The sequence below is a fragment of the Bombina bombina genome, chromosome 5 (assembly GCF_027579735.1).
Source record: "Bombina bombina isolate aBomBom1 chromosome 5, aBomBom1.pri, whole genome shotgun sequence".
NCBI lineage: Eukaryota > Metazoa > Chordata > Amphibia > Anura > Bombinatoridae > Bombina > Bombina bombina.
In genome coordinates this window covers 903,643,456-903,665,235 of record NC_069503.1, presented here as the reverse complement: position 1 = coordinate 903,665,235, position 21,780 = coordinate 903,643,456, and the positions used below count along the sequence as shown (strand labels likewise).

Sequence of the window (21,780 nt, the reverse complement as noted above, 5' to 3'; positions counted from 1 at the left end):
TTCCCTGCTCTGCAGGCGAATGGGTTGGCTGTGCCTCTGCTTGGCAAGCTACTTGTAGGGGGGTCCTTTTCTAGGACATCTGTGTTGGGAACTTCTCTTTCCATTAGCCGGTGACATCAGGCCTTGAGGACAGTTGTTGCCCTTCCGGCATCATCCCTTTTCTTTAGGGGATATTCTCCTCCCTATGGAGAGAGTCCTTGCTTGGGGCTTCTCCTGGATGGGAGGCAGACAGGTGGCATTGGTTCCCCCGGGGGTCTTGCTGGCTCCAAGCAGACTTGTTGGGCCTTTATTTTGATAGATCCTTAGGTCTATGGCCTTGTTGTCGTCTGTTTTCAGAGTTGGGTTGTACTTGTACTCTGTGGGGATGGCTGTGCTATCCTTACGCTCGTTCCTATACCTGTTTTGGGATTCTTTTGTTCCCCTGTTTTGGATCCCTGAGGCTGGGTTGGTCCAGCTGGCTGTGGGTTTGCAGGTCAGGATGGCCGAGCGGTCTATGGAGCTGCATTCAGTCGAAGTCTCCTCTGGATGTGTGAGCTTTGTTAAGTCTGTCCTGTTAGCTTAGTCTGCTAGGGTATAAATTTTCCTTTCAACTGGCTCCATTGATTTCAGAAGAGAATTTACTCTTCCTTCGTGTCCTGAGGGTATACTCTTCTTCTTCTCTGGGGGCCTCGATTGAGGTTTTGTGTTCCCCTTTTTAGGGACCTGTGAGTAGGTCCGGCGACTTAGGTTGCCTGGAGCCTGCCCTCTGTCCCGGGGGTTGCTTTTGTGGTCTGTTTCTTGCTTGACTGCTTCTTCTTCCTCGCAAGTATCCTCTGTGTCGTCCTGTTATGGACTCTGTGTTCTCAAACTTGGGGTTTCTCACCTGGGTGTATTACACACTTTTTCATGGTCGAATGTATTGGTATTCTTGACACTGGGAGCACTTTGCCTCTTCAGTTGTAATCCGTGCTTGCAGGATGTTGGAGAGATGTCTTTTCTGTCTCTGTGCCCATTCTTATCCGGGGTTTTGCTTGGTATAGGCCTGGCCTCCTTTCCCTGTTTGGGCCCCTTTGGGTCTCTGTGAGCTGGGCTCACTCGTGGAAGTGTTCTTTTTTGTATTAGGGGACCTTTTGCTTTCCTTGGTTCTCCTTTGCCTTGTTCCCTTGGGGTTTCTGGCTGGTGTCTCCATTTGTGGAGAAGAGCGGTGGAGGACTGTTTGTTTGGAAACGGTGTCCCCTGTTGGCTCAGTCGAGTCCGTTTGCGGTCTCTAGTTTGGCTTCTGGACTAACTAAGAGTCAGTGTCATTGGGGCTTTTCCTCTTAAAGTTTTCTCGGCTTCGGACGGCCGCCTATTGTACCCTCCCGTCTTGGCATTCAGTGTCCTCTATAGCTTAGCTATTGTTTTCCCAAAAGTAATGAATGCAGCTGTGGACTCTTTCCATTTAAGAAGAAAAATATAAATTATGCTTACCTGCTAATTTCCTTTTCTTACGATGGAAAGAGTCCACAGCTCCCCACAATTTTATGTGGGCATCCTTTATTATTCTTGCACCTTTCACCCTGATATTTCTTCTACTGTTCCTTGTTCCTCGGCAGAATGACTGATGGATGAGGGGAGTGGGAGGAGTATTTAAGCCTTTGGCTGGGTTGTCTTTGTCTCCTCCTGGTGGCCAGGTTCTTATTTCCCAAAAGTAATGAATGCAGTTGTGGACTCTTTCCATCAGAAGAAAAGGAAATTATCAGGTAAGCATAATTTATGTTTTTTGCTACTGCACTTTACTAACACACCTGAATAAGAGATAAAATATAACTTTTATTCTGTATAGTAAGAAAGTGTTGGCATCCTTTTGTAAAAAGCTTATTCAACATCCTGGAATGATGTAGTTTAAAAGCTCTCACATAACATTTGCAGGTATTTCATCCTATACACTTGCGATTTACTTTAGTTAATTAGAAACCTATTTAAATGTTTGTGGCACCAGATCAAACTTGTTTCTTGTTGTACACCCATAATCTTGTGCTATTATCTAGCTTTATCTATTTATTGCATAACTGAACCTCACAGTAGTAAAGTAAATTAATTTGTCTAAAGCATGTTTTATGATGGAAAAGAAATAGTTAAAGGTAAGTGATCATCACATTTTAAAGCTTATGGGGACATAAAATACATAGTTAGCTTGGCTTATATTTAAAAATAAATTATATGTAATGTATGTATGTATTTATTTAGTAGTTCTGGTTCCTGGCAATTGCCAAGCTTTGAACTGTAGTATTAAGTATCAGTAGTATTAAATGAAAATAGTACTTTATATCTCCTCCAATTGGCAGTTGACATGAAATAATGCATTTGGCTTATTCGTTTGCAGATTTATTTTGCTGTAGAATTTAACGTTTGGGTTATCCAGGAAAAGCTCTTGTAATTTTAAATTGGTAAAGTACATTTAATTTTGATATCTGAAGAAAATTGGCAGCTGCCTATTTTTTTACCTCTATTTTTGTGTTTTCTTCTTTATAAGGTCCTGAAGATTTCTTAGAGAAAAACAGAGATGCCTTAGAAAGTCAGTATGTATCTGAACATCTCCATGAATGGATTGACTTAAAATTTGGCTGTAAGCAGAGAGGTGTTCAAGCTATTGAGGCTAATAATGGTAAGCCAAATATTGTATTTCATATGTAAATCAGGTACCTTTGTTATACACATTAAAGTTTAGGTTTCCAAACCATAATACTTCTGTATGAAGCATTAATGTGATAAAATGTGCATATATATTTCAATTATTTTAGGACAATGATATTCCAAATAGAACTGTATATTTGTAGTTATACAGGTTCCTGGCCTTTCAGAAAAGGTAGAGACTCTTTCAATAAGTCTAAATGGTACCTCTCATTCGCTATACCTCTTCTATTACAGCATGAGTTCAATTTCTACCCTTTTCTGAATTGTGTAGGTTGGGCTGAAGCTTTGCAAATTCATGAAAACAAACAATGTGGCTGCTCTTAGAATATTATTATATTTGCTATTACAAGGGACTGACTTCCATTGGAATCCTCATTGTTTGATATTATTATTATTATTATTATTATTATAAAACGCCAACAGATTCCGCAGCCTGTCCATGGGTAACAAAGATAAAAGTACAGTAAAATTTGAGACACCAGACAAAATTTAACAAACAAATACAGGGGGAATTGGGGGCCCTTTTCCTGTGGGAACTTGCCATCAAGATAGGTAGGAGGTTGAGAAAAAGAAGGTGGGGACTGCAAAGGTGGGAATGATGTTAGTGTTAGATGAGGCCAACTATTAGGCAAGTGGAATTCATTAGTTACTGATTTGGTTATAGGCTTCCCTGAACAAGAAGGTCTTTATGGTGCGTTTAAAGGAGGCGAGGTTGGGGGAAAGTCTGACAGCTCAAGGAAGTGCGTTCCAGATGGTTGGTGCCGCACAAGAGAAGTCCTGTAGTCTGGCATGGGAGGAGGTGATGGTAGAAAATGCAAGTAGATCATTGTTGGATCTTAGAGGGCGGGCTGGAGTATATTTGTTGATAAGTGAGAACAGGTGGGGGAGGCTGCATTGGTAAGGGCTTTGTAGGTGAGGGTGAGAATTTTGAATTTAATTCTGCTGTGAATGGGGAGCCAGTGAAGTGACTCACAGAGGGGTGCAGCAGATACAGAGCGTCAGGAGAGGTGGATTAGCCTAGCAGAGGCATTTAGGATGTATTGAAGAGGGGAGAAGCAGAAGAGAGGCCAGTTAGTAGGTTATTATAGTAGTCAAGCTGGGAAATTACCAGGGAATGGATTAGCTGTTTAGTAGTTTCAGCACTCAGAAAAGGACGGATTTTGGAGATATTGCATTGGTGGTTGCGACAGGATGAAGAGAGCAATTGGATGTGGCGTATAAAGGACAGATTGGAGTCAAGTGTAATTCCTAGGCAGCGGACTTGGGGTGATAGTGGTGTCGCCAACAGTGATAATAAACTTAGAAACTGATGTAGAATAAGATGGGGGGGATTAGAAGAAGCACAGTCTTAGACATGTTGATTATGGACTGTAACTGTGTATTTCTATCTAAAGGGGAGGAGAGTCCACGGCTTCATTCATTACTGTTGGGAATTAAGAACCTGGCCACCAGGAGGAGGCAAAGACACCCCAGCCAAAGGCTTAAATACCTTTCCCACTTCCCTCATCCCCCAGTCATTCTTTGCCTTTCGTCACAGGAGGACGGCAGAGAAGTGCAGAAGATTGGAGTAGTCTCTTATTGAGGGTAGTACTCTTCAGAATGGGACTGGAGTTTTAAGTAGTCCTGTCAGCCTCTCAGTGAGAGCCTGGGTGAAAGTCCGGATATGCAGGTAGAGTCTTCCTGTGAAACCATCCCGACTCATATTAACAGCTCCACAAGCAATCAGCGTTGACGAGTTTTGCTGCCTGGTTTTTACACCCAAGTCCATGTCAGGAGCGAGGCTACTAACCTTTCACACTTGAAGGGCCGTGTTCCTGTTCCACAGCGTATATTCTGGTAAGATTCTTTCATTTTTATTACATAATGATAACACGGAAGACAGGATCACAGTGTGACACCTTTTATCTTTAAAGAATCAAGGGTTAATATTCCTGGAAAGGCGATTATTGAACAGGGGGGGTTTATACATGATATTGTTTATTGTGTCATTGCTGCTTTATGTGCAAGATGAGGCTCTGGCAATGTGTGGAACATTTCAGGTGACTTAGGGGAGTATGGCGCGGCCCTTTTTTGGTGCGTTTTCTCCTTAGGCAGGGGCGGTTCCTGCCGGGTATTCCATGTGACCGGGTGGGGCTATCTATTTTACGCTGTTGATCAGTGGTGCAGGAGACAAGACGGTTTCTGTAGTCCGGGTCATAGGAGGTGGTGAGTGCCCCGGACATTGGAGGTTATAAAGGTGCTTATTTATTAAGTTAATCTAGTCCTTAATAACAGTGCAAGCCATGGAGGACTCTGACCCGTTAGAGGGCTCGCCCTCTTTAACTAGGTCTCATTCATGTGTTTATTGTGAGGAGGTTCTGATAGATCAGCCTGCTCGACTATGTTCCACGTGCCTTAATAAAGTTACGACATATAAGAGCAAACGGATGTCTAGTACTACTGAGCCGTCCACCTCTAAGGTGTCCCCGTCCCGTGAGGTGCGTTCCCTACATCCATCTCCTATTGCACATGCAGCACCCCAGGGTCCAACCATTAGTCCTGCGGGAGAGATTCGTTGGCCGTCAGATTTTGCGGATCAAATGCTAACGGCGGTATCGAAAGTGATCCATTCCTTTATCACGTTCTGCTAAGCGCAAGCGTAGGGCATATCATGGCAGCCCGTCCCAAGGGTTGTCCACGCCTGTGGAAAATTCTGAGGCATTATATGATGACGAGGCCCACTTCGACTCTTTGGAGGAAGCCCCTTCCGGGTTGGAGTCCGTGTCATCTTAACCTCCGGCTGCGGAGGAGCCAGACTTTAGGATTGAAAATTTGTGCTTTTTGCTGAGACAAGTGCTTGCTACTCTGGAAGTTCCGGAACCGAAACTTCCAAAAGAACTTGCGATTCCTAAGCTTGATAAGGTATTTGTGGACAGGGTGGTGCCTCAGGCCTTCCCGTTTCCTGTTAAGATTGCAAATATTATTAAGCATGAATGGGAGCGATTAGGTTCTTCCTTTTTCCACTTCTTCTTCATTTAAGAAACTGTTCCCCGTCCCGGACTCTCGGCTGGAGCTGTGAGGTACTGTCCCTAAGGTGGATGGTGCTATCTCCTCGCTCACAAAGCGGACAACTATTCCCATTGAGTATAGTTTGTCGTTTAAAGAGCCCATGGATAAAAAGTTAAAAAACATGTTAAGGAAAATGTTTCAACACACGGGTTTGTTTTTCAGCCGGCAGCGGCTGTAGCCGCGGTCGCCGGAGCTACGACATATTGGTGTGAATCCCTGTGTGAAATGGTCGAGTGGGAGACTTCCATCGACGAGATACAGGATAAAGATTAAGGCGCTGAAGATCGCCAATTCTTTCATATGTGATGCCAATATGCAAATTATTCGCCTGAACGCTAAGGTGTCAGGTTTTTCCGTTTTAGTTCGCAGGGCTCTATGGCTAAAGTCTTGGTCTGCAGACATGACCTCTAAGTCGAGGCTGTTGTCCCTGCCTTTTCAATGAAAGATTCTGTTCGGTCCAGGATTGGATTTGATCATATCCACGGTTACGGGAGGCAAGGGAGCTTTCCTACTGCAGGATAAGAAGGCTAAACGTAAAGGATCTATTTTTCGCCCCTTTCGTGCAGACAAGGCCCAGCACCAGCAGCCCGTTGCAAAAGCGGACCAGTCCAAGGGAACTTGAAAACCGGCTCATTCTTGGAACAAGTCTAAGCAGAGCAAGAAGCCTGCCGAAACAAAATAGGCATGAAGGGGTGGCCCCGGAACGGTCTCTGAACCAAGTAGGGGGCAGATTATCGCTCTTCTCAAGAAGCCTGATTGCAGGACGTTCAGGATCCTTGGGTTCTGGACCTTGTCGCCCAGTGCTACAGGATAGTTTTCAGATCCCATCCGCCCAGGGGCAGATTCCTCCTATCAAACCTGTCTTCAAGACCGGAAAAGAGAGAAGCCTTTCTAGAGTGTGTGAGAGATCTCTCCTCTCTAGGTGTCATCATACCAGTACCCCAAGCAGAAAGCGGTCTAGGGTACTATTTAAATCTTTTTGTGGTTCCAAAGAAGGTGGGCACGTTCCACCCGATTCTGGACCTAAAGTGTTTAAACAAGTTTCTGAGCATTCCATTGTTCAAAATTGAAACTATCAGATCTTTTCTGCCCCTAGTTCAAGAGGGACAGTTCATGACAACCATAGACTTGAAGGACGCTTACCTTCATGTGCCAATCCACAGGGACCACTTCAAGTTCCTGAGATTTGCGTTTCTGGACCAACACTTCCAGTTTGTGGCCCTTCCTTTTGGTCTGGCGACGACCCCGAGAGTCTTCTCAAAGGTTCTGGTGGTGCTACTTGTGGTGGCCAGAGCCAGAGAAATTGCTGTGGCACCTTATTTGGACGACATCCTAGTCCAGGCGCCATTGTTCAGTCTCGCAGAGGATCATTCGAGGGCTCTTCTTCTTTTGCTCCAATCTCACGGTTGGAAGATCAACTCAGGAAAGAGTTCCCAGGTTCCCAGCAACATGGTGGAGCTCCTGGGTAAGATAAAAGACTCTATGTTCATGAAAATATTTCTCACAGACCATCGATGCAGGAAGATTCCGTCATCTTGTCTTGCCCTTCGGTGGCGCAGTGTATGGAGGTGATCTGACTCATGGTTTCCAGCATTGACGTCATTCCATTAGCCAGGTCCCATCTCAGACCTCTTCAATTGTGCATGTTGAGACAGTGGAACGGCGATCATTCAAATCTATCACAGCAGATATCCATGGATGCTCGGACTCAGATCTCCCTTTCTTGGTGGATCCGTCCATAGCAACTGTCCATGGGGACAGCCTTCTTGAGACCGTTCTGGGAGATTGTGACCACTAGGCGCGAGTCTGGCAGGACGGGGAGCTGTTTGGGGTGCCAGAATGGCACAAGGAAAATGGTCCCAGGAGGAGTCTCTCCTTCCGATAAATATTCTGGAACTCCGAGCAATCTACAGTGCTCTGAAGGCATGGCCTCTTCTGTGGTCGTTAAGCTTCATCAGATTCCAGAACGACAACATTATCTCGGTGCCTTACATCAACCACCAGGGGGGTACAAGGAGCTCCCTAGCTATGAGGGAGGTGTCTCGGATCTTGGAGTGGGCGGAGTCCCACAGCTGCTCGCACTCAGCGATTCACATTCCAGGTGTGGGCAACTGGTAAGCAGACTTTCTCAGTAGGCAATCCTTCCATCCGGGGAATGGTCTCTTCACCCCGAAGTGTTTGCAGAGATTTGTCTCAGGTGGGGAATGACGGATATAGACTCAATTGCAAGCTACCCTGATACGGGTCAAGGTCCAGGAATCCCCAGGCAGAGCTAATAGATGCCTTGGCGGTGCCTTGGGGTTCCGCCTAGCTTACATTTTTCCACCGTTACCACTTCTACCTTGTGTAGTGGCACGCATCAAACAGGAGCGAGCTTCGGCCATTCTGATTGCTCCAGCGTGGCCGCGGAGGATGTGGTTTGCGGATCTGGTGGGGATGTCATCCCCTCCGCTGTGGAGGTTACCCTGTCGCAGGGATCTGCTGGAACAGAGCCCCTTTCATCATTAAAATCTCGATTATCTGAGGCTAACTGCGTGGAGATTAAACGCTTTGTCTTGGCTAAGAGAGGCTTTTCGGAAAGTGTGATTGATACTCTCATTCAGGCAAGGAAGCCAGTCACTCGTCGCATCTCCCATAAGGTGTGGAGGACTTACTTGTCCTGGTGTGAGAAGCATGGATATCCTTGGCATAAGATGAAGGTATCCAGGATTCTATCTTTTCTCCAAGACGGTTTGGAGAAGTGTCTTGCCGCTAGTTCCTTAAAGGGACAGATTTCGGCATTGTCAGTCTTGTTGCATAGGAGACTCGCTGAGCTACCTGACATCTAATCCTTTGTTCAGGCTCTGTCTAGAATCAGGCTTGTCTTTAGACAGTCTGCTCCCCCATGGAGCTTAAACTTGGTCCTTAAGGTTTTGCAGAGGGTTCCGTTTGAGCCTATGCATTCCATTTACATTAAGATTCTGTCCTGGTAAGTTCTCTTCCTGTTGGCCATTGCGTCGGCATGCAGAGTATCTGAACTGGCTGCCTTGCAATGTGAGCTGCCTTATTTGGTTTTTCATGTGGACAAGGCTGTTCTTTGCACTGGTTTGGGGTTTCTCCCCAAGGTGGTGTCTAACCGGAACATCAATCAGGAGATAGTGGTTCCTTCTTTGTGTCCTAACCCTTCTTCTAAGGAGAGGTTACTTCATAATCTGGATGTGGTTCAGGCCCTAAAGTTCTATCTTCAGGCTACAAAGGATTGCAGGCAGTCTACATCTCTTTTTGTGGTGTATTCTGGAAAGCGCAAGGGGCAGAGAGCCTCTTCTACTTCTTCTTTGTCCTTTTTAGTTGAGGAGCTTGATTTGCTTGGCCTATGAGTCAGCGGGACATAAGCCTCCTCAGAGGATTACGGCTCATTCAACTAGAGCTGTGGCTTCTTCTTGGGCCTTCAAGAATGAGGCCTCTATGGAGAAAATTTGTAAGGTGGCTACCTGGTCCTCCTTACACACTTTTACAAAGTTTTACAAATTTGACGTTTTTGCTTCTACGGAAGCTGTTTTTGGGAGAGAGGTTTTGCAGGCTGTGGTGCCCTCAGATTAGAGTCCGCCTTTTCCCTCCCGGTTTCATTCAGTGTCCTCTAGAGCTTGGGTATATGTTCCCAACAGTAATGAATGAAGCAGTGCACTCTCCTCCCCTTTAGATGGAAAACATAAATTATGCTTACCTGATAATTTTATTTCCATCGAGGGGAGGAGAGTCCACAGCTCCCGCCCGTATCTCCGATGGGCAGACCTAAATTTAATTTATCTTCTGGCACCATTTATACCCTGACATTTATCCTACTGTTTCCTTGTTCCCTCTGCAGAATGACTGGTGGGGGAGGTATTTAAGCCTTTAGCTGGGGTGTCTTTGCCTCCTCCTAGTGGCCAGGTTTTATATTCCCAACAGTAATGAATGAAGCTGTGGACTCTCCTCCCCTCGATGGAAATGAAATTATCAGGTAAGCATAATTTATGTTTTTAAGGGGAATTATGGACTGTAGTTTGTTAACCTCTCTTATTAAGCTTGAGTCTGCAGAAGTAGATTTGATTAATATCAGGGCATTCTCTCTTTGCTGGATTATGCACATGTTTAGGAATCTTTGTTTAGTTGATAACTACCAGTAAAATAAAAATCCCAGTTAAAGTCTATAATGGTTTTTCTTTTACCACCTGCTACATTTTCAAATGGAATGTTTTGTCTAATTCTGCTACTGTACTCTGATTATCTAGGTTGCCCAAGGATTCTCCTTAGTACACCTTTGAAATGGGATTGTATTTAACTGAATGGTGCTTGGGATTTAAAGCTCTACACTCTGGCGACATGATCTAAGAAGTCTTGTCAGTATTTATTGTGATGGTCTTCATATAATTTTAGCAAGACAAATTTTACCTCGAGAGCTGTTTATCTAGCTATTCATGGTCATGAAGGAGAGAGACATTATACTATAATGCTCTAAAATGCCTTCAAAGATTTTGCATGATTTGTCTCCATGCTAGTGAGTTTTTGATTATTAGGTACTGTGTATACCTCTTTTATCTTTGAAGAAGCTGAAAATTTATAAACATTTGTTTCATTAGCCATCTGGACTTGTTTAGTTATCCTTTTGGCTTCCACAATTTAAGATGTACACTTATTCCAAGTCTGTATCTTCTTGACAGACCTTGAACTTGCTTTTGTGGAACATTTGTGTTGCCAGGTGTTTCATTCAGTGTAATAAACAGACCTACAAATATTTGCTCAATTCCTGACTTACATAGGTTACCTTAAGCCTTTATGTAGCAAACACCTGAGAATACATTGTTATAGGTAAGGGGATCAGGGACATGTATTTATTGGTTGTTATGATTGTTTGTTTGCCTGCAGTTTATGCAAATTCAGCTTTGTCATCTAGTTGTAATTGTTAAATGTATAGTTCCATATTCTGAGACAACCAGAAATGTCTGTGTACTTTCGTATTCCTATACATATACCTTGTTGTTCTTTTCTCTTCATCAGTAGTGTTGAGGGTTGTTACTCTGGTTCTAAAGAAATGAGGCCTCAGTTACTTCAATATTCTGTGCATATTTAGTCAGATAGCATGGCTATGGTTACTAACATCAACCATCAAGAAGTGTCTGCAACAAATTTGTGATTAATAAGCTTACTCCAGTGGACCAATATCAACCTTAGTTATATTCTTTCTTTGATTCTGTTTGCTTATGAGCTCAGGAAGAAGGTTTCATACAGGGTAACTGCTCATTCCAAGAGGGCTATTGATTTGGGGTCAGAGACGAGGAATTCTCACAAGGGCCATGGTAAAAGCCCTGAATGATCAGCTGTGCGAGGCAACCACATGGTCTTCATGCAAAATTGTAGCATTTTTCTAGCAGCATTTAGAAACAAATATCTATACTGCAAGATATCCTTTTTAAGGTTAGGTTTGGTACTGACCCTACCAGTACTGAATATGACACAGAGATGAGAGAAAACAAGAATCAATATTTTTCCACAAAATCAATATCTTCATACTGCTTTAATATGAAGTTTTTTTTCTACACATTTCTGAGAAATTTTCTTGAATTGTCTATTTATCAGTCATGTTAGAGGTTGTACCTCTCTCTCCTTTATCTCACAAAATAGTAACTAACTTGCCTTTTTACTTACTGAAGATAGGAGGAGGGTGGGGTATATATAGAAAGGTGGTGGCACATTGAAGACCTCTGGGGTTTTTACTTACACCAGAAAGACACAAAGCTTTAAATGATACCAGCCATGAACAGAATGTGACTTTAAGTATGGCAAAAATGACTTAGTGCAAATTATGAATTCTTGCACCTGACTGACTGACCTTACTTACCACTGACGTGTAGTATCTTTGAAAATTTTAACTGTAAAGGAATGGTAATGTAGATCATGCTTGAGACCATAACTTTGTACTACTCTTCCTTTTTTATTATGACAAAGCAGTTGGAGGAATCTCTTCTTCATCCTGCATGTCCTAAGTAATATATAAATGAAATATTCTGAGATTTGAGTTTAGTGTTCCTTTACCATATTATTTGAAAGCTATTGTAACTGATCAAGCATATTAATAACTAGTTTTTTTTTCGTTCTCGTTATAGTAAGAAACAGCCTCTAAAGCTTCCATTACAGTTCTGTATGCTCTACTATTCCAACTGTTTTATGAAGAGTCAGAGCTCCTTTACTTAGAGCAATGGTCTAATCATCGAGCAAGTTGTAATGAAGCTTTAGTTGAGCATTGTGAAAATCTGTTCCATAGTTTCCTTTTACATGTACAAAGCTTAGCACATATAAAGGGAAAAATAGGCTTCACCTTAGGTGGTTGCCATCCTATAGTAAGGTCTAATGAGCCTGTCCCTACCCAATTGAACTCTTCTCACTCCTGTCTTCAATATGATAACCCTTTGGAATTTTGTCTTCCCAAGGGTGAGGGGAGCAACCAGACGTTGACTGCTTGCCCACTATGCCTAGAGGGAAATATCTGTATCCCCACTGAAGTAGCCCATATAGGCCACAACGTACGTCAGGGGCTAGCTGTAAATATCCTTCATTCAGAAAAGAATTGCCTGGTGTTTTGGGGATGGACGGCACATATAGATGGGATCAGACTGATATACTACAGGAAAGTTCTCTTCTGTGATATCACATTCCAGACTAAAGATGCTTCACCCTAAGTGGGTACCATCCTATAGGACATGCTACTGAGCTCTCTCCATCCCCAGTGGAGCACTTCTCTCTCCTGTAAAATACAAAATTTTAGTAGCTTATTTAGTTTGCACAAAGTACACTTGGAAAAATAGCTTTTTAGACTGTTGTTGCTCAAACTTAGGTACCTTTTCTTTTGTAAGGTGGTAAAAGTCCAAGACTTGCTTCTGGGATTTAACTTCTGGCCATGAGGAGGAGGCAAAGATTAAAAAAAACTCTTGAGTATTCGATCCCTCCCACCTAACTGATTTTTACTTTTTTTTTTTCCTTTCTAATATGGGAAGAGTCCACAGCTGCATTCCTTACTTGTGGGAAATACTGAACCTGGCCTCCAGGAAGAGGCAAAGACACCTCAGCCAAAGGCTTAAATACCTCCCCCACTTCCTCATAACCCCAGTCATTCTTTGCATTTCGTCACAGGAGGTTGACAGAGAAGTGTTAGAAGATTTTGGAGTAGTCTCTTATGGAGGACAGTACTCTTCACGATGGGACTGGAGTTTTTAAGTAGTCCTGTCAGCCTCTCAGTGAGAGCATGGATGAAAGTTAGAGTCCGGAGATGCAGGGAGAGATTTTCTGCGAAACTATCCCAACTCATATTAACAGTTCCATAAGCAATCAGCGTTGACGAGTTTCGCTGCCTGCTTTCTTCACTCAAGTCCATGTCAGATGCAACGCTACAATCTGTCAAACTTGAAGGACCGTGTTACTGTTCCACGGCATAGATTCTGGTAAGATCGTTTAATTTTTTATACATGTATGAAAACGCAAGAAGACAGGGTCACAGTGTGACTCCTTTTATCTGTATAGAATTAAGGGTTAATATCTCCTGTGGGGGATTATTGAACAGTGGGGAATAATCTTATATGTTTGTTTGTTATTATGCTGCTTTTATGTGTGAGATGTTATGGGCTCATAGGCTGTTATGGAATATACAGGTTTCACTTTCACTTTGAGAGCTGTGCAGCTTACAAGCTTGGCGTGCTTTTTCTCTTAGCAGGGACAATCCTGCATTGTGCACCATGTGATTTATTCCCTCTTTCCTGACCAGGTGTCTTTCAGAGAGGTGTCCTAAATCTCTGTACTGTCTGAGTCATAGGAGGTGGTGAGTTCCCCAGCCATTGGGGTATAAGGGGCCATTTTTTTAAATAAAATAGATGTTTTATTTCTATAGTTCTTCCGGTTATTGCACTAGCGATAGAGGATTCTGTTACTTTAGAGGGTACTCCCTCTATTCCTAAAGAGTAATTCCTGTTTATATTGTGAGGAGGCCTTAGATCCGTCCTCTAAATTATGTTCCATATGTCTTGGTAATGTGATACCAAACAAACATGTTTCATACCACTGAGCCGTCCACCTCTGAGGAGTTGTCGTCCAGTGAGGTGCGTACCCTACATTATTATCCCTCTACACATGCAGCTTCCCGTAGCATTGCTGATCCTCCATCTGGAGGGGGCCTTTTTTCACCAGTCATTACTGCACAGTTCCAACGGCAGTGTCTGCGGCCTTTAATGCTTTACTTCGCCCTGTTAAGCACAAGCGAAAGGTTACATATTGCATTCCTTCCCAGAGTAAATCAGATAATTTATTGGATTGAACTGATAGGTTTATCCGAGGATGAAGTTCTTTCTGAGACTTCAGAGTAGGAACATTCTGTGTCGGAGTCTGCTGCCTCCTAAACCTCCGGCTGCGGAGGAACCAGACTTTAGTTTTAGGAATTTGCACTTTCTTCTAAAGGAAGTTTTTGGCGAATTAAGAGGTTCCAGGGGCCAAATTGCCTGATGGACCTTTGATTCCTAAATTGGATAGAGTTTGAGGACAGGGTGGTCCCTTATCCTTAACTGCTCCTGTTAGATCGCGAACAATATTAAGAATGAATGGGATTGGATTCCTTTCTCCAACATTGGTGTGTCCGGTCCACGGCGTCATCCATTACTTGTGGGAAATATTCTCCCCCACAGGGAAAGGCAAGGAGAGCACACAGCAAGAGCTGTCCATATAGCTCCCCCTCTGGCTCCGCCCCCCCAGTCATTCTCCTTGCCGCTCTGAACAAGTAGCATCTCCACGGGGATGGTGAGGAGTTTGTGGTGTTAGTTGTAGTTTTTTATTCTTCTATCAAAAGTTTGTTATTTTAAAATAGTGCTGGCTTGTACTATTTACTCTACAACAGAAAAGTGATGAAGATTTCAGTTTAAGAGGGCTATGATTTTAGCACCAGTAACTAAAATCCATTTCTGTTACCACGCAGGACTGTTGAAACCAGAGAACTTCAGTTGGGGGTAACAGTTTGCAGACTCATCTGCTTCAGGTATGACTAGTCTCCTTCTAACAACACAGGCTAATGCTAGATGACAGTCATTTTTCCCCTCAGGGAAAACGGTAAGCCATTTTTCTTTCACCTCAGCAAAAAAGATAACAGGCTTCCCCCTTTTGATTTTTATGCTGGTAGACACTGTTAGGGGCCAAATCGATTGTTTTTTATTACAATATGATGGCAATTGAAATGTTTTATAAGCTCATATACACTTGGGGACGTTTTTTTATTGATCTGGCTTGCTTTAGACACCTAAATCTAGTCAGGAAGGCCCCTTCACTCTAGTGTGCTGAGGGAGGAGGCCTCATTTTGGCACTTCAGCTGCGTAGTTGATTCCAAGGCAGTGCATGCAGTTCCATGTGAGAGGGTCCTGTGGCTCAGAAAGTGACTCCAGAAGGCTTATTTCTGTGGATGGTTGACCCCTAAGGAAGGTAAAAGCTGCAGCAATGCTGTAGCAGTGATTGTGGTGTATAAAAACGGTTAAATCCAACAATTAGCTCCGGTTTGCTTGTTTTAAGAGCTAGAGTCTCCATATTTGCTGTGCAATACTTTCTAAGCATTAAGACACTGGGGTCCAAATTTCAGAAAAATCGGATATTGCCTTCATAGTTTTTTGAACATTCAGAAATAAAGTGTGTCATTTTATTATTTAAAGAGACAGTAACGTTTTTGTTTAAAATCGTTTTTATTGCATTGTTTGCCTGCCTAAATCTGTTTAACATGTCTGTGCCATCAGATAACCTATGTTCTGTGTGTGTAGAGACAAATGTGGTTCCCCCTTTGAGTGTTTGTGATAATTGTGCCATAGCGTCCAAACAAAATGAGGACAGCTCTGTTACATTTCATAATGTTGCCCAAGATGATTTATCTAAAGAAGGTAGTGGGGATAGTTCTACATCCTCTCCTTCTGTGTCTACACCAGCTTTGCCCGCGCAGGCGACACCTAGCGCGCCAGTGCTTATTTCTATGCAACAATTAACAGCAGTAGTGGATAATTCTATAGCAAATCTTTTATCCAAACTGCCAGCATTTCAGAGAAAGCGTGATTGTTCAGCTTTAAATACAGATAAAAGGGATGAACAATCAGACGCTGACGATGCTTTATCTATTTTACCCTCACATCAATCGGAATTGGCTGTGAGGGAAGGGCTGTCTGAGGGTGAAATTTCAGACTCAGGAAAAATTTCTCAACAGACAGAACCTGATATAGTAGCATTTAAGTTTAAGCTAGAACATCTCCGCGCTTTGCTAAAGGAGGTATTAGCTACTCTGGATGACTGTGATTCTATGGTAGTACCAGAGAAGTTGTGCAAATTGGACAAATTTTTAGAGGTCCCAGTGCACGACGACGCTTTTCCAATACCCAAAAGGGTAGCGAACATAGTGGAAAAGGAGTGGGAGAAGCCAGGTGTATCCTTTGCCCCACCTCCTATATTTAAGAAAATGTTTCCCATAGTAGACCCTAGAAGGGACGCATGGCAGACGGTCCCGAAGGTTGAGGGAGCTGTTTCAACACTAGCGAAGCACACCACTATTCCTATAGAGGACAGCTGCGCTTTCAAAGATCCTATGGATAAAAAATTGGAAGGATTGCTTAAAAAGATTTTTGTTCAGCAAGGGTTTATCCTTCAACCAGCTACGTGTGTTATTACTGTCACTTCAGCGGCGTCCTTTTGGTTCGAGGAACTAGAAAGGTCGCTCCAGAAAGAGACTTCCTATGAAGAAGTCATGGACAGGATTCACGCATTGAAATTAGCTAATTCCATTATATTGGATGCCGCCTTTCAAATAACGAAATTGGCGGCGAAAAACTCAGGTTTTGCTATAGTAGCGCGGAGGGCGCTTTGGCTAAAATCCTGGTCGGCAGATGTGTCGTCCAAGACTAAGTTACTTAATATTCCTTTCAAGGGTAAGACCCTTTTTGGGCCGGAATTGAAGGAAATTATTTCAGACATCACTGGGGGTAAGGGCCATGCCCTCTCACAGGATAGGCCGTTTAAGGCTAAGAACAAGTCTAATTTTCGTTCCTTTCGCAATTTCAGGAACGGACCGGCTAATAACTCCTCTGCCGCTAGACAAGAAGGTAACGCGGCCCAGCCCAAACCCGCTTGGAAGCCCATGCAAGGCTGGAACAAGGGTAAACAGACCAAGAAACCTGCTGCTGCTACCAAGACAGCATGAAGGGGTAGCCCCCGATCCGGGACCGGATCTGGTAGGGGGCAGACTATCTCTCTTCGCTCAGGCTTGGGCAAGAGATGTTCCGGATCCCTGGGCACTAGAGATAGTCTCCAAGGGATACCTGCTAGAGTTCAAGGGACTTCCTCCAAGGGGAAGGTTCCACCTGTCTCGCTTATCTTCAGACCAGATAAAGAAACAGGCATTCTTACATTGTGTAAGAGACCTATCAAAGATGGGAGTGATAAACCCAGTCCCCTCCGGGGAACAAGGTCTAGGTTTTTACTCAAACCTGTTTGTGGTTCCCAAAAAAGAGGGAACTTTCAGGCCAATTCTGGATTTAAAGATATTAAACAAGTTCCTCAGAGTTCCATCCTTCAAAATGGAAACCATTCGGACAATCTTGCCGACAATCCAGCAGGGTCAATATTTGACTACCGTGGATCTAAAGGATGCGTATCTGCATATTCCAATCCACAAAACTCATCATCAGTTCCTGAGGTTCGCCTTTCTGGACAAACATTACCAGTTCGTGGCTCTTCCATTCGGTTTAGCCACCGCTCCCAGAATTTTCACAAAGGTGCTAGGGTCCCTTCTAGCGGTCCTAAGGCCGAGGGGCATCGCTGTAGCACCTTATCTAGACGACATCCTAATCCAAGCGTCGTCTCTTTCCAAAGCAAGGGCCCACACGGACATTGTGTTGGCTTTTCTCAGATCTCACGGGTGGAAGGTGAACATAGAAAAGAGTTCACTGTCACCGTCCACAAGGGTTCCTTTTCTGGGAACAATAATAGATTCTGTGGAAATGAAGATCTTCCTGACAGAAGTCAGAAAGCTAAAGCTTCTAAACGCTTGTCGAGTTCTTCATTCTATTCCTCAACCCTCCATAGCTCAGTGCATGGAAGTAATAGGACTAATGGTCGCAGCAATGGACGTGGTTCCTTTTGCTCGAATTCATCTAAGACCATTACAGCTGTGCATGCTCAATCAGTGGAATGGGGACTATACAGACTTGTCTCCCCAAATTCAAGTAGACCAGGTAACCAGGGACTCACTTCTCTGGTGGTTGACCCAGGATCACCTGTCTCAGGGAATGAGTTTCCGCAGACCGGAGTGGGTCATCGTCACGACCGACGCCAGCCTCTTGGGGTGGGGCGCGGTCTGGGACTCCCTGAAAGCTCAGGGCCTATGGTCTCGGGAAGAGTCGCTTCTCCCGATAAACATTTTGGAACTAAGAGCAAAATTCAATGCGCTCCTGGCTTGGCCTCAGCTAGCGGAAGCCAGGTTCATAAGATTTCAGTCGGACAACATAACGACTGTTTGCGTACATCAATCATCAGGGGGGAACAAAGAGTTCCCTAGCGATGAAGGAAGTAACCAAGATTATCCAATGGGCAGAGAATCACTCCTGCCATCTATCTGCTATTCACATCCCAGGAGTAGACAACTGGGAGGCGGACTATTTGAGTCGTCAGACTTTCCATCCGGGGGAGTGGGAACTCCACCCGGAGGTCTTTGCTCAGTTAACCCAATTATGGGGCATTCCAGACATGGATCTAATGGCGTCCCGTCAGAACTTCAAGATTCCTTGCTACGGGTCCAGATCCAGGGATCCCAAGGCGACTCTAGTGGATGCATTAGTGGCGCCTTGGTCGTTCAACCTAGCGTATGTGTTTCCACCGTTTCCTCTCCTTCCCAGGCTCATAGCCAGGATCAAACAGGAGAAGGCCTCGGTGATTCTGATAGCTCCTGCGTGGCCACGCAGGACTTGGTATGCAGACCTGGTGAATATGTCATCGGCTCCACCATGGAAGCTACCTTTGAGACAGGATCTTCTAGTACAAGGTCCATTCGAACATCCAAATCTAGTTTCTCTGCAGCTGACTGCTTGGAAATTGAACGTTTAATATTATCCAAGTGTGGGTTTTCGAATTCTGTGATAGATACTCTGGTCCAAGCCAGAAAACCTGTGACTAGAAAGATTTACCATAAAATATGGAAAAAATATATCTGCTGATGTGAATCCAAGGGATTCTCCTGGAGTAAGATTAAAATTCCAAAGATTCTCTCCTTTCTCCAAGAAGGTTTGGATAAAGGGTTGTCAGCTAGTTCTCTAAAAGGACAGATTTCTGCTTTATCTGTCTTGTTACACAAACGACTGGCAGCTGTGCCAGATGTACAAGCTTTTGTTCAGGCTTTGGTTAGAATCAAGCCTGTTTACAGACCCATGACTCCTCCTTGGAGTCTAAATTTAGTTCTTTCAGTTCTTCAAGGGGTTCCGTTTGAACCTTTACATTCCATAGATATTAAGTTATTATCTTGGAAAGTTCTATTTTTGGTTTCTATTTCTTCTGCTAGAAGAGTTTCTGAATTATCTGCTTTGCAATGTAATCCACCCTATCTGGTTTTCCATTCAGATAAGGTTGTTTTGCGTACTAAGCCTGGTTTTCTTCCAAAAGTTGTTTCCAACAAGAATATTAACCATGAAATAGTTGTTCCTTCTCTGTGTCCGAATCCAGTTTCAAAAAAGGAACGTTTGTTACACAATTTAGATGTTGTTCGTGCTTTAAAGTTCTACTTGGAAGCAACAAAAGATTTTAGACAAACCTCATCTTTGTTTGTCGTTTACTCTGGTAAGAGGAGAGGTCAAAAAGCTACTGCTACCTCTCTCTCTTTCTGGCTGAAAAGCATTATCCGATTGGCTTATGAGACTGCCGGACGGCAACCTCCTGACCGAATCACAGCTCACTCTACTAGGGCTGTGGCTTCCACTTGGGCCTACAAGAACGAGGCTTCTGTTGATCAGATATGTAAGGCAGCGACTTGGTCCTCTCTGCACACTTTTGCCAAATTCTACAAATTTGATACTTATGCTTCTTCGGAGGCTATTTTTGGGAGAAAGGTTTTGCAAGCCGTGGTGCCTTCCATTTAGGTAACCTGATTTGCTCCCTCCCTTCATCCGTGTCCTAAAGCTTTGGTATTGGTTCCCACAAGTAATGGATGACGCCGTGGACTGGACACACCAATGTTGGAGAAAACAGAATTTATGCTTACCTGATAAATTACTTTCTCCAACGGTGTGTCCGGTCCACGGCCCGCCCTGGTTTCCTAATCAGGTTAAAAAAAAAATTCTTTATACACTACAGTCACCACGGTACCCTATAGTTTCTCCTTTTTCTCCTAACCGTCGGTCGAATGACTGGGGGGGCGGAGCCAGAAGGGGAGCTATATGGACAGCTCTTGCTGTGTGCTCTCCTTGCCTTTCCCTGTGGGGGAGAATATTTCCCACAAGTAATAGATGACGCCGTGGACCGGACACACCGTTGGAGAAAGTAATTTATCAGGTAAGCATAAATTCTGTTTTTTCCCCTCTTCTCCCTTTAAAAAATTGTTCCCGGTCCTGGACTCTCAATGGAGTTGTGAGGTTCCGTTCAAAAAAGGGATGTCGCTATCTTCCCTCTTGCTAAACGTACTACTGTCCCACTTAAGGATAGCTCTTAGTTTAAAGAGCCCATGGATAAAAGATGTAAACTCTGTTAAGAAAGATGTTTCAGCATACAGGATATTTGTTTCAACCGGCGGCAGCTGTTGCCGCGGTTGCTGGAGCAGTTACCTACTGGTGCGACTCCTTACGGAATTGATCGAGGGGGAGGGTCCCCTCGACGTTATTCAGGAAGGAATTAAGGCCTTGAAGGGTTGCTAATTCTTTTATCTGTGATGCTAATAAGCAGATTATTCGCCTGAACGCTACGGCTTTAGCTTTTTATGTTCAGTCCCATCGGGCTCTGGCTGAAGTCATGGTCTGCGGATATGGCTTCTAAGTCTAGACTTCTTTCCCTCCCCTTTAAGGGAATTATTTTGTTTGGTCCAGGCCTGGACTTAATTATCTCCACGGTCACAGGGGGCAAGGGTGCCCTCCTACCGCAAGAGAATATGAACTAGTCTAAGGGACAATTTTCATTCTTTTCGTTCTGATAAAGCCCATGTCAGCAGTCTTCCGCTAAGCCAGAGCAAAACAAGAGCTCTTGGAAGCCAGCTCAGTCCTAGAATAAATCCAAGCAGAGCAAGAAGCCCACCAAGTCTAAGACGGCATGAATGGGCGGTACCCGGTCTTCTTCTGGATCATGTAGGGGCAGACTATTGCTCTTTTCAGTCGCTTGGTTCAGGGATGTGCAGGATCCATGGGTCCTGGAGGTCATAGCTCAGGGTTACAAGATAGGTTTCAAGTCTCCTCCATACGGGATCTGTCCTCTTGGGAGTTATTGTCCCGGTGGCTATCACAAAGAGGTTTGGGATACTATTCAAACCTTTTCGTGGTCCCAAAGAAGGTTGGAACTTTCCTTCAGATTCTGGACCTAAAGTGCTTAAACAATCTTTTAAATGTCCCCTCGTTCAAGATGGAGACAATAAGGTCCGTTCTTCCCCTCGTTCGAGAAGGGCAGTTCATGACCACGATAGTTCTGAAGGATGCTCTCTTCACATACCAATCCTCAAGGATCACTTCTAGTTCCTAAGGTTTGCGTTCCTGGACCAGCACTTCCAGTTTATTGCACTTCCGTTTGGTCTAGCTACGGCTCCAAATTTTTTTTCGAAGAGTGGACCATTCGGAATCTCTCCTCTGTCTTCTTAGATCCCATGGATGGCAGATAAATATAGAGAGGTGTTCTCTTGTTTCAAGTACCAGGGTAGAATTCACGGGTACTATAATAGAATGAGAATATTTCTAACAGACCAGAGACGTTGCAAGCTAGCTTCAACATGTCTTGCCCTCCAGACCTCCTTAAGACCATCTGTGGATTGGTGTATGGAGGTGATTGGTCTCATGGTGTCCAGCATGCACATCATTTCCTTTGCCAGGTTTCATC

General features: G+C 44.0%; 1 protein-coding gene across 1 annotated transcript in view; it reads left to right on the top strand.

Annotated features, from left to right (window-relative positions):
* Positions 1–21,780, top strand: part of NSMAF (neutral sphingomyelinase activation associated factor) — a 258,392-nt gene that overhangs the window by 94,360 nt on the left and 142,252 nt on the right. Inside the window, exon 18 of the mRNA XM_053715888.1 lies at positions 2,495–2,626. Within this exon, the coding sequence (XP_053571863.1) occupies positions 2,495–2,626 (132 nt within the window). The remainder of the gene's footprint in view (positions 1–2,494; positions 2,627–21,780) is intronic.